At 39.7% G+C, this 13,365-nt stretch overlaps 1 protein-coding gene across 2 annotated transcripts in view; it reads left to right on the top strand.

Annotated features, from left to right (window-relative positions):
- The first annotated feature begins 1,472 nt into the window (after positions 1 to 1,472).
- The window catches only part of lmx1bb (LIM homeobox transcription factor 1, beta b), a 68,324-nt gene continuing 56,431 nt past the window's right edge, over positions 1,473 to 13,365 (top strand). Inside the window, exons 1-3 of one of the 2 annotated variants that reach the window (XM_055919615.1) lie at positions 1,473 to 1,704; positions 1,981 to 2,100; positions 2,903 to 3,089. In XM_055919615.1, coding sequence (XP_055775590.1) covers positions 2,037 to 2,100; positions 2,903 to 3,089 — 251 coding nt within the window. In that variant the 5' untranslated portion in view covers positions 1,473 to 1,704; positions 1,981 to 2,036. Of the gene's footprint in view, positions 2,101 to 2,902; positions 3,090 to 13,365 lie in introns of both variants that reach the window. The other variant, XM_055919614.1, reaches the window with a different exon arrangement.

Below are 13,365 nucleotides of genomic sequence, written 5' to 3'. Positions count from 1 at the left end.
TTGCAGACAACTTAAAACATGAAGCCCGCATTGGAAAGCTAAAATATTTTCATAGCCTTTAAGACAAACATGATGTTATAGTCTATAGGCCTACACAATGGCAACTAGTTGCATTTAATAAAACATGGTTTCACGTGGTTTCTTTTTTACATGTGTATCATTGCTTAAAATTGGAAATAATTGAGGAGTGCTTCTTTTGTGGGGGATACTATTTTCGATTCCAAGGCTTGCTTTTCTGAGCCATGCTGTCATGAATAAATCTGGTTCCAAGTCCTGTGCATCTCAATCACAACCGAGGACACGTGCAATTGATAAAAAAAGATTAAAGGAATTATAGCCCTCTGCTGAATTATAATGAAGGCCTGTGTCCGGAACAGAACTGCATTGTGTCAGTATGAATAATTAGTATAACTACACTTGTTTGTTTATGATAAATATTGTAAATAAAATGCAATTTTTTAAAACCAAAATTAGTTCCGAAAATTACACCACAATAATAATATTTTTGATTCCTCGGGATGCACTCAACCAAAAAGAGAAGCATGTCCAACTGCGTACAATAACTAGGCTTAAATAGGTGCATAGCCAAACAGGTCGCATTCCATGATGTATTAGGCAACAATATTACTAACAATTTAACATAGACCTAAATTATGAAAACGATAGCCCTAATTTATTGAATGAGATAAAAAGGGTTCCATCCTGTTTTTAGCAACAGCTCTAGCAACATGATTAGAGGAAGAAAAAGTCAGTATAGGCTACTTTCTACACGGGCTACTTTCAAGTATGTTTCAGTGGAAGCCACTCTCACCGTCGGCATCAAGGCTGCACAGTGCTCAGTTATCGCCACCCATCGCCAGGTGCATCGGCTGTACAGGAGTCACTAGGTTCGAGTCTTTGTGGCGCACAGTGGACACAATACCACAAAGCATGTGAACGTCGAAAGCGTATTGGTCCAATACTTAATTTCAAAGCTTTTACTAACCTATATGAAGACATGAAGAAGAAAAAGAAGAAGCATCAACAACAACAACAACAAAAAACAACAAAAACAACAACAATAGGCCTACTAGGCTACTTATACTTCTACTGTAATAATTATTATAATAATTTATGTATTATTATAATTATTATAATATCAATTGCAATAAAGAAGTATTATCTTAACAATGGTTCACTTTTAACTAAATAAAGATATATTGCAAATGGCCATAGCAAGTTAAACTACTTGATATACCTTTAGATTACAATGTACAGTATTTGAGTTGTTGTACACTGACTGTATTTTTGTTTCTCTCACCATATTGTGTCTATAGCTTTGTTCAAAGTGATAGGCGAAACATAGTTCAACTTTTAGAGCGCACCAAAAGTGAGCACCAATAGCATCTCAATGTCAGTAAATAGTCTAAAAAAGTGACGCGGCACCAGAGGGGTGGGATTAGGATCCATTCGCTTCAATCTCGTAATGCAGACTTTTCAAGCGGCAGGGATCCGTCCAAGGGGCATAGTATTTGAAGAGTTACCATTGGAACATTTCACTCATATTTTCTGGAGTTACAATTGTTGTTGTTTTAGTAGTTTTTCTTGGTAGAAACATACGTCTCGAGCGGATAAGCTACATCCTCCATATAATTCTCTTCTGGTCACGCGCGGGTGCAAACAAGAAGATAGCCTACAGTATACATATTCAGTACAAATTAACAGGTGACTGCTCCAAATAGTGTTTGTCGGGTTTATTGTCGCTTCTCATCCGATTCTGTGACATATGACGATTCTGCTTAGGATAGTCCTACAAACAGTGGCGCCTGTCTTAACATTGGGACGACTTTTTTTTAATATTTTTTTTTTTAAGTCAGCGATCTGGGAAAACCCATTGTTTGTGTATGTGTGTGCAAGTAGCCTCAGCAAATATTGTGGCATTTAGCTAGTATTTGAAGCGAAGGAAAGTCTGACAGTACATTGTTATGGATATTGCAACAGGTCCGGAGTCACTGGAACGCTGTTTCTTGAAGAGAAACCAATCCAAGTACCCAAGGATGTTAGACGGTATAAAGACTGAAGATCATCCCCATCGTCAAGCTACCCTTGGAGTCGTGCTTGGTAAGTCCGCATAGTTTCATCTGCATCTAAAAGAGCCCGGAGCACAGATATCACACACAATACGAGAAAGTTCTAGAAAATACTTACATTGCTATAAGTGTGTGTCCTGCAGCTATACGTGCAGACTATCCTCTCACGAGCCATAGGCCTCCTTAACATTTGACATCTTTTACCATTTGCTTTAGTTATCATTTTAATTATGAATGTAGTGCATTTACTGTAGGCCGGCCTGTTTAACACAAATAATACCACAAATATATAATTGTATTTATGATCTCCCTATTACACTGACAAACTAGCCTATTTCATTACTTTGTGAAATTATCACTATTTCAAATAATTGGATTACAGTTACTGCAATTGATTGCTGTTTTTTAGGCATATCACATTTAACAAATACTGTATTTTCACCGCAAGCTGATACCTTCTCTTTTCAGATTTTGTGGTTGTGGTATAGATAGCCAATTTAAGCACGTTCATATCTTAGGTTTAGAATATTTAGATAATTCCAATTATAAGATTAGGTAGGCCCTAAAACCGGGTCTTGTAGTGTGATATGGACTGTTTGTCTTTTTTATAGTTACCTGTTTGTGACATGTTTATAATCTCTGACCTTATATTTATTAGCGAAACTGAACATTTACATTGTTTAGCTAATAAATATAAGGTCATATAGATTATAAACATGTCATAAACCGGTAACTATATAAAAAAAGAGACACACAGTCCATAAAGTATAGCTAGTATGCATACTATTGTTAAAATATTTTTGCCCTTTTAACTTATTTTACATCCATTTTAGGGACGGAATGCCATCACCAATCTGTATGTGAAGGATGCCAGCGTCCAATATCTGACAGGTTTCTGATGAGAGTCAACGATTCCTCATGGCATGAGGAGTGTTTGCAGTGCGCTGTGTGTCAACAACCTCTAACTACCAGTTGTTACTTCCGAGATAGGAAACTGTACTGCAAACATGACTACCAACAGTAAGAAAAATAATATTTACATATAGACTATTCTCTGGTTGTTTTACGCACAATGAAAGATCACCAAGTATGCTAGGCCTATTCACTTGGGCCGCATGAATGTAATTATATTTAGAAGGTGTCCAACAATTGTATAATTCCAGCCAAATAATCAATTTAAACTGAACTTTATTCATCCCATGATCTATCAGTAGGCCTACACTATACGCTAAAGGGTACATTTTTCCCAGTATTGTCACTCTCACACTGTGCGCTCCAGATACGCGCTCCGACTACTTGTCAGTTGCCAGACGCTCTTTAGAAAATATGGCCTACATTTATTATATACCTATAATTGAGAACATTTTGCTTTTCAATCGTTTCTTTCTATTTGTATGGCATGTGATAATTCACTTTAGTGTTAATCGTAATACGTTTCTAACGGAGATGTATTCTTATAGCCTATCCAGTATCGACGACTTAGTCAAAACTATAGTCAGTCACAAAACGATTGCTTTTACTGGCACTTAATTATCTGCAATTTTGTTGATATTTTCTGAATTGTTATGACAAGGATCTCTTGGATTGGAGACCGATGATGGTCACTGCAGGATTTAGCGGAGCATTTGTCCTAACCGCTGTGTATGGTACGTGGAAAGCACAATTCAATTGAACAATTTTAGATTTAAATGTAGCTAGACCTTTTGTTCGTTTCAAGATAAAACAACAACCAAAACATATCGACCCACCTTTTGGAATAGTTTCTTGATATTATTTCGTTATTAATCCTATATCATGGTAATACTTACACACACACGAACAAAATAGAACTAGAAGGAGCTATAAGCCTTTTCGAATAAAGTGGGCCTATATGAAAATACTGGCTTTAGTTTTGTTCCTTTCTTACATTAGAAGAATAACATGTCAGCATGCGACCATTAAAACAACTCCACGCGCAAAGCAACAATGGCCTGCTAAAGATTTGTGGCCTTCGTGGTCTTCAAATGGTTTTACACTCTGAGAATTAAACTATAATTTCTTAAACTTATTATTATTGTTATTATTATTATTTGGTCTTTACAACTTTTCGGAAATGTTTAATTGGTAGATTAATAAGACTTGAATGGAAATGTATTGTGAAATGATTACACAAACGACATTTATTTGTGTAGTTATTTATCTATAACCAACAGTAAGAACATGGGCACATTTAAATTATGGTATTTTGCTGCGGATTAGCCGACATGCATGCGTGGAAAGGACAAGAGAGTCCCGGAATTCTATTGGCAAAGTTACCTTTGCGCGCATCCAATCAGTGCGCCTTGATAATAGTGAAACTCACTGGCTGGTGACGTTTGCTGTTGTCTCGATGGGAGGCTTACGTTTATTCCGCCTCACTGACTGTGTGCAACATGTGGCCCTATGTCCCCACTCATTGTATTAGTGCTCTTCATGCTTGTCACTACATTTGAAGCTTTTTGTGTCAGGGTTTTTTAACATTGCTACTTCAATCACTGGGACATTATAGCTCCCTGCTAGATGCCCTGCAACAAACAATGAGCTACATATATTGTCCTGCATCACTGTTTTAGTCAGCCATTCATCCTGCTCTGTCCGACATGACCATCGGCAGTTAGTGGTAACAATGTGGATTTCATAGCAGCAGCTCCAGGATGCCATTGCCTGGGAGATGCAGTCAGGAAACAGTGACATAGACAAACGGTGCAGGCCAGCAGAGAGGGGTCCTCTTATTTTACCACCTTTCTGTCTGTGTTGTTTGCGAATAGAGAATGTGTGTGTGTGTGTGTGTGTGTGTGTGTGTGTGTGTGTGTGTGTGTGTGTGTGTGTGTGTGTGTGTGTGTGTGTGTGTGTGTGTGTGTGTGTGTGTGTGTGTGTGTGTGTGTGTGTGTGTGTGTGGAGGGGGGGGGGGGCAGAAGTCCCCACAAGAATACTAAACAAACACAAATTTGACCAACTGGGGACATTTTATTGGTCCTCACAAGGTCAAATGCTATTTCCAGGGGGTTAAGGTTAGAATTAGTGTTAGGGTTAGAATTATGTTTAGGTTTAGGGTTTGGAGCTAGGGTTAGTTTTAGGGTTAGGAGCTAGGGTTAGAGTTAAGGTTAGGTATTCAGATTAAGGTTAGGTTTAGGGTTAGGGGTTACATAAATAGGATTTTGAATGGGACTGAATTGTGTGTCCCCACAAGGTTAGTTTTACAAGACTGTGCGCGTGTGTGTGTGTGTGTGTGTGTGTGTGTGTGTGTGTGTGTGTGTGTGTGTGTGTGTGTGTGTGTGTGTGTGTGTGTGTGTGTGTGTGTGTGTGTGTGTGTGTGTGTGTGTGTGTGTGTGTGTGTGCGTGCGTGCGTGCGTGTGTGTGTGTGTGTGTCAAATTGTGTATGAGGTCTGAACAGGCAGTAATTTCTAGTCACATTTGGGGTGTTGTTTTGGCCGTGAACTTGTTGTAATGGTGTGAGCTTTCAGGGTATCCACAGCCTCTAAACAGCAACCTGCTGATTCCTGTCATGTACTCCCACACTATGATCCATCATTACACCATCCAGCCTCCCTTTCCTCACCTTCCATCAGTCTCAGGTCAACAACTAGCAGGGGGGTCCCATGTGTACACAACACTACCTGTATTTGTTTATTTCTTTTGCATTGATGGGATACTTAGAGATGTAATTGGCACCATTTTGATTTTTATGACACCAATTTAAGGTGCATTTATCAGCCCACAAACTGTCGTGAGCTGCAAGGCAGACTCCTTGTCATACAACAGGAGATGTGCCTAATTAGAGTCCTACAGAAATTGATTCATGCCCCATTTTCATATCTGGCTACCGTAAATCAATGGATTGGCAAACGTTTATTTTCACACCTATAACACAATTTACAGCTGTATGTTCAGACAGAGGAGATTTTATGATTTTGTGTCCCAGTAAATTCTCCCTCCAATGTATTTTTACAAAACCTGTTAGGCTGAATAATGATATTTTAGGATGAAGGTACAATTTAATTCTATAAATGTTCAGAAGACCTCCTGTTGATATTAACAACTGGATTGAGCATTTTCCCCCGCGTTATCGGTCTGCTGATACAGGACTAGTAAAGGCCCTGTGCACTACAAATACAAAAATGCAGATTTTTCAGGGGGTGCAGCACCCTCAGCATCCCTACTTCCCACAACTATGATGTGTAGTAGTTTAAACCAGTATAGGTTACAATGTAAAGCCACTACTAATCAAAGTAAATAGTTATGGTTGGTTTGGTTGTCTGCTGGGTGGGAGCTGTAACCATAGAGACCATGAGGTGGTCATTTGTCTGTCGGTCGGGGAGTGAGATGATGTGTGAGAAGTGGAGTGGAAATACACCATCCCCCTGATAGCTGCTTCTGACCTGGTGTTGGGAGTTCAATTAGACATCATTAGAGGACACACATCTCGCTGAGAGGGGCGTTTTCCCTAACCAAGCATCTGGTCTGAAAATACCCGTGTAATAAGGGTGTCACTCCACATGTGTTGGACAGTAGACTACTATTGAGGAATGTTGAGCATTCTAATGGTCTGGCTGTTTTGTCAGTTTATGAGAATATTAAAGTGTATTATTTCTGAAGATATATTGTTGTCAACTATTATATTGTGATGCTCAGACAAGTGCAGATGAGTGACAACAGATCTAGGGAAATATAAAAATTAGAATGCATTGTTTTGCTGAATAAAAATTTCTGCTATCTATTGCAATATTACAGTTTTTAATCTATATTGCTAACCACTTGATCCACTATATGAATATACAGTATGTTGAAGCAGCAGTATTGTTCAATTCACTAGCCACATTATTTTAACAGACCACTGAACTCATAACACCAGAGCCCCCTTACCTTCACTCCTTCCCTCGTAATTCTCAGTGTTGGACGATCCCCTGGTGTGCTGATAGGTGCTTTTTATGCTGGATTGGGGTGTCCTCCTGTGAAATTGTGTTTTTTAATTAGCTGTGTTTGGGATGCGGGGTGGTGGATAGGCTACATGCTGACGGCTAGGTTTCTACATAAGCTGCACTAACTTACTGTGTTCCACTCACTGTAGTGTACTACACTCCCGCGTGGCCTTTGTTCTCGGTGTGAACAGGGATGCACGCAAAATGGACAAGGTTTTCTCCTGCCGCAAAGCTACTCTTACACATACATACTGTAGCTATGGCATGGTGTTCAGATGATAGGATAAAAGACTAGGCAGGTCAGAAATAGTGAGATGTATTTCACAAGACGTAGTGTTCTTTATTCTCACATTTTTCCAAAAGAAAGAGTGAAAGGGGGTGAAGAAGTAGCTACGGCTAGTGCTGGTGTCGAAGTAGAGGGCCCCTGCAGAAAGACAAATCTAATATTAGCTGGTGTAAGCTGGATAATATTGCTTCAGCTTGCCTGGATTCTTGGTGCACTGACTGGGTTAGCTGTATTCCTCTGTAAGGAAGTATTGGGTTCTGTGTCAGCATTGCCTGGCCTATCCTAGCAACATAAAATGATGCAATCATCTGTCATTTCATAATGTGCAAACCATTTCCCCCTACACATTGTGACCTGTTAAGGGTATTTTATGGGTATTAATGTGTAATGCCGTATGCACTTTGTATTCACTTGGTGCATTTCCCAGTGGTTAATTGAGTTTCCAATTATAAGCTTGTAGATTAAATGATTCATATTTTATTGAACAGGTCATAATACCCAACATAATATAGGCGTAGTCATTCGTAAACTAATACTTTACAAAATGGTGTGTTTAATATGTCTGCAACAACGTCTTGCTTAATCACAATGTGCGTGTGTGTGTGTGTGTGTGTGTGTGTGTGTGTGTGTGTGTGTGTGTGTGTGTGTGTGTGTGTGTGTGTGTGTGTGTGTGCGTGTGTGTGTGTGTGTGTGTGTGTGTGTGTGTGTGTGTGTGTGTGTGTGTGTGTGTGTGTGTGTGTGTGTGTGTGTGTGTGTGTGTGTGTGTGGTGTGTGTGTGTTTGTGTGGTGTGTGTGTGTGTGTGTGTCTTTGTGTGTGTCTTTGTGAGTGCATGCATACTTGCATGTGTGCATGATAAAGTTGAAAAACAAAGAGCTAGCAGAATACTTTGGCAAGCCACAGAGGCTCAACCATGTTAATGCCCATCAACACTTAAGAGGCCAGGCTGATGGGTAGGGATGTGGGGCTACACCTCTGTGGCTTGGTGTGGGGGAGCTGTTGGCCTGAGGAAGAGAGGAGGGGAGTCAGACCTGTACTGGGAGCTGTCTAGTGGGTTCACATTAGAATGATAGCAAAGGATGCAAAGCAACTCAAGCATGCAATTTGTTGGTAGCCACAATAACCTCATCTACTAAAGTTGTTTGTTAGGGATCCAGTGAGGGAGCCAGTGGGACAGGTCAGTCAGATATTAATACTCCTCAGCTATGGTAAAGAAACTAGTACATGGTGATTTTCATCAGCAGCTTCAACTCTTCAGGGGATCAAATGTATTTGCAGAGGATGACAACTATTCAAAACACACCGCAAATGTTTACCGCAATATGCTGCAAAAATGCAATCTAAAAATAACAACTAGAATGAATATGAAAAAAGCTAAATATCCAGTTGATCATTTCGAAGCTGAGAGAGAAAAACAGAGAAGATACAATGAAAAAGGGAGAGAGTTAATGGCACATTAGTAGAGGTGTCAATTTGGGAAAAGATAGTAGGATTGCCGTTTTTCATTGATTTTATTGTGAAAAATAGATAAATAATTGGAATGCATTTTTTTTACAATAACGTTTTAGTGTATGTATCTGCAAAACAGCATCGGCTCTTTCCTTGCCTGTTCTACAAGCACCCCAGTCGAACGTGCATGTGGAATTGAGACAAGGCCTCTTCTGGCTCAGGATTTCAGGGCTGGCCCCCTGCACTCTGTAAATGTGATCCCACTCTGGAATGTTTTTCCAACACGTAGGCTTTTCACAGATACACAAGAAAGGGGTGGCATCAGGGTGGCAAGTGCTGCAGTCCGAGTGCTGTATGCTTGTAGCTCACTCTCACACTAACGTCACACATTCTACAACCACAAAGGGTTCTGGGCATACAGTGCATTCGGAAAGTATTCAGACCCCTTGACTTTTTCTACATGTTGTTACGTTACAGCCTTATTCTAAAATTGATTAAATAAATGTTTTCATCATCCATCTGCACACAATACCCCTTAATGACACAGTGAAAATTGATTTTTTTAAATGTATTAAAAAATTTAAAAACAGTAATACTTTATTTACATAAGTATTCAGATCCAATGCCATGAGACTCGAAAATGAGCTCAGGTGCATCCTGTTTCCATTAATCATCCTTGAGATGTTTTTACAACTTGATTGGAGTCCACCTGTGGTAAATTTAATTGATTGGACATGATTTGGAAAGGCACACACCTGTCTATATAAGGTCCAACAGTTGACAGTGCATGTCAGAGCAAAAACCAAGCCATGAGGTCGAATAAGTTGTCCGTAGAGCTCTGAGACAGGATGAGGCACAGATCTGGGGAAGGGTACCACAATGTTTTACCTCATTGAAGGTCCCCAAGAACACAATGGACTCTATCATTCTTAAAATGAATACGTTTGGAACCACCAATACTCTTCCTAGAGCTGGCCACCAGGCCAAACTGAGCAATCAGGGGAGAAGGGCCTTGGTTAGGGAGGTGACCAAGAACCCGATGGTAACTCTGACAGAGCTCCAGAGTTCCTCTGTGGAGATAGGAGAATCTTCCAGAAGGACAATAATCTCTGCAGCACTCCACCAATCAGGAATTTATGGTAGAGTGGGCCAGACAGAAGCCACTCCTCAGTAAAAGTCACATGACAACCAGCTTGGAGTTTGCTAAAACTCACCTAAAGGACTCTCAGACCATGAGAAACAAGATTCACTGGTCTGCTGAAACCAAGATTGAACCCTTTGGCCTGAATGCCAAACGTCACTTCTGGAGGAAACCTGGCATCATCCCTACGGTGAAGCATGGTGGTGGCAGCATCATGCTGTGGGGATGTTTTTCAGCAGCAAGGACTGGGAGACTAGTCAGGATCGAGGGAAAGATGAAAGGAGCAAAGTACAAAGAGATCCTTGATGAAAACCTGCTCCAGAGCGCTCAGGACCTCAGACTGGAAGTTTCCCCTTCCAACAGGACAACGACCCTAAGCACACAGCCAAGACAATGGAGGAGTGGCTTCAGTGGCCCAGCCAGAGCCTGGACATCTCTGGAGAGACCTGAAAATAGCTATGCAGCGACACTCCCCACCCAACCTGACAGATCTTGAGGATATGCAGAGAAGAATGGGAGAAACTCCCCAAATACACGTGTGCCAAGCTTGTAGCGTCTTACCCAAGAATTCTCGAGGCTGTAATCACTGTGAAAGGTGCTTCAACAAAGTACTGAGTAAAGGGCAGGAACATGTATGTAAATGTGATTAAAAAATGTGCCCAAATTTCTATAAAACTGTTCTAGCTTTGTCATTATTTGGTATTGTGTTTAGATTGATGAGGGGAAAAAACAATTGATTCCATTTTAGAATAAGACTGAAACGTAACAAAATGTGGAAAAAGTGAAGGGGTCTGAATACTTTCCGAATGCACTGTAGCATTAGGCCTACCCTCAATCAGTGGATCTCTCTCTTTCTCTCTATCTCCCTGTTTCCGTTTCTTCTGCCCCTGTGCAGTCTGTAATCATATTTTGTTGGAGCAGTACATTCACTGATAACTCATAAATCATTACTGTGTTACTTACACTCACTGATTAATGAAATCTGTCATGCTCAGTAGGAATGTCATAATTTTGGAGCATTTTGTGACTTCTTTGACATATTTACAATACCAGTCAAAAGTTTGGACACACCTACTCATTCCAGGGTTTTTCTTTCTTTTGACCATTTTCTACATTGTAGAAATAATAGTGAAGACATCAAAATTATGAAATAACACATATGAAATCATGAAGTAACCAAAAAAGTTTTAAACAAATCTAAATATATTTTATATTCTTCAAAGTAGCCACCCTTTGCCTTGATGACAGCTTTGCACACTCTTGGCAGTCTCTTAACCAGCTTCATGAGGTAGTCACCTGGAATGGATTTCAATTAACATGTGTGCCTTGTTAAAAGTTCATTTGTGATATTTCTTTTCGACTTAATGCGTTTGAGTGTTGTGACAAGTTAGGGTTGGTATACAGAAGATAGCTCTATTTGGTAAAATACCAAGTCCATAGTATGGTAAGAACAGCTCAAATAAGCAAAGAGAAATTACAGTCCATCATAACTTTAAGACATGAAGAACTTTGAAAGTTTCTTGAAGAGCAGTCGCAAAAACCATCAAGCGCTATGATGAAACTGGCTCTCATGAGGACCGCCACAGGAAAGGAAGACCCAGAGGTGCCAGCATCAGAAATTGCAGTCCAAATAAATGCTTCACAGAGTTCAAGTATTTGTATTTATTATGGATCCCCATTGGCAGCAGCTACTCTTCCTGGGGTCCAGCAAAATTAAGGCAGTTTATAAAAAATTTAAAAAACATTACAGCACATTCACAGTTTTCACAACACAGGCCCCGACTCCACCACTACTACATATCTACAGTACAAAATCCATGTGTACGCGTGTGTACAGTGTGTATGTTATCGTGTGTGTATGCATGTGCCTGTGCCTATGTTTGTGTTTGTGCTTCACAGTCCCCGCTGTTTCATAAGGCATGTTTTTATCTGTTTTTTAAATCTAATTTTATAGCTTGCATGAGTTACTTGATGTGGAATAGAGTTCCATGTAGTCATGGCTCTATGTAGTACTGTGCGTCTCCCATAGTCTGTTCTGGACATAGGGACTGTGAAGAGACCTCTTATGGCATGTCTTGTGGGGTATGCACCGGTGCATTCAAAATGTCAACAGCTCTCATAAATACAAGTAGTGATGAAGTCAATCTCTCCTCCACTTTGAGCCAGGAGAGATTGACAAGCATGTTATTAATATTAGCTCTCTGTGTACATCCAAGGACCAACCGTTCTGCCCTGTTCTGAGCCAATTGCAATTTACCTGAGTCCCTTTTTGTGGCACCTGACCACATGACCGAACAGTAGTCCAGGTGCGACAAAACTAGGACCTGCCTTGTTGATAATGTCACTGGCTCTACTTAAAGCTAGTGGCATGTCATTTTTTTATATTTTTTTTTATTTTTTTTGGAGGGGAGGGGGGTGGATCAGCTTAATATTGCGGAAAGAATGTTGCTTCCAATGTAATTGTCTGCATCATTTCCAATCCCCCATATTTTTGGGGGTAAATATATATATATCCATTCACGTATGCATACATATACACATATATACATACACATACCTACATAGACATACATACTTTTTTTAAAGAGTATACCTTTATTATTATTCCCCGCAAACCCTACCACCGATCCCCCAATTGGAGTAAACTGATAAACATTTCTGTTTTTACCTTCAATTTATACATCTTATACACATTTTACAGACACAGTCTACTTTATAATAGTTCTCTCTTGTTTGTTCTTAGTCCTTCCTCTATTTCTGTTGTCCATCCAGTTTGATTTCCACTTGTAACTGTGCTATTTCACAATAGCTCCGCACCTATACACATTTCACAGATCCCGTATGCCCTACATTGTTTATCTTGTTATTAGTCCCACCCTTCAGCTCCACTCAACCTTTCCCTTCTATCTTCTAACATCATCCATTTCGGATTTTTATATGCCATATATTTTTCAACTGTGCTGTGATGCTTCACAAAAGATTTGAATCTTCCTATTCTCATAGCTTCCACGGATTGTAAATTAAAAATAAACATTTTTGCTAAAATAATTATTATATTATTGATTGATTGACTATGGCTTTTCAAATCCCCCAGTATTGCTATCTGTAGCGTTAGTTCTACGCAAATGTTGCAATTCTTCAACCATTCCTGGACCTGTGACCAAAAATGAGCTACATGCGGACAATACCAAAATAAATGGTCTAATGACTCTGCCTCCTCACAGCAGAATCTACAGAGCTGGGAAGATTGTATCCCCCATATATATAACATTCTATTAGTTGCAAGAATTTTGTACAATAATTTAAATTGAAAAATTCGAAGTTTTGAATCCGGCGTTGTTTTGCGTATCAATTCATAAACCATGTGCCATGGAATGGGTACATCGAAAATCTCTTCCCAACTATTTTGCAATTTATATGGCACAGCTGTAAGTTTTTTGGTCCTTAAATGAAATTGGTATATGTTTTTATTTATCACACTTTTC

Source organism: Salvelinus fontinalis, chromosome 4 (assembly GCF_029448725.1).
Source record: "Salvelinus fontinalis isolate EN_2023a chromosome 4, ASM2944872v1, whole genome shotgun sequence".
In the NCBI taxonomy this organism is placed as follows: domain Eukaryota; kingdom Metazoa; phylum Chordata; class Actinopteri; order Salmoniformes; family Salmonidae; genus Salvelinus; species Salvelinus fontinalis.
This window is presented reverse-complemented; position numbering and strand designations above follow the sequence as displayed.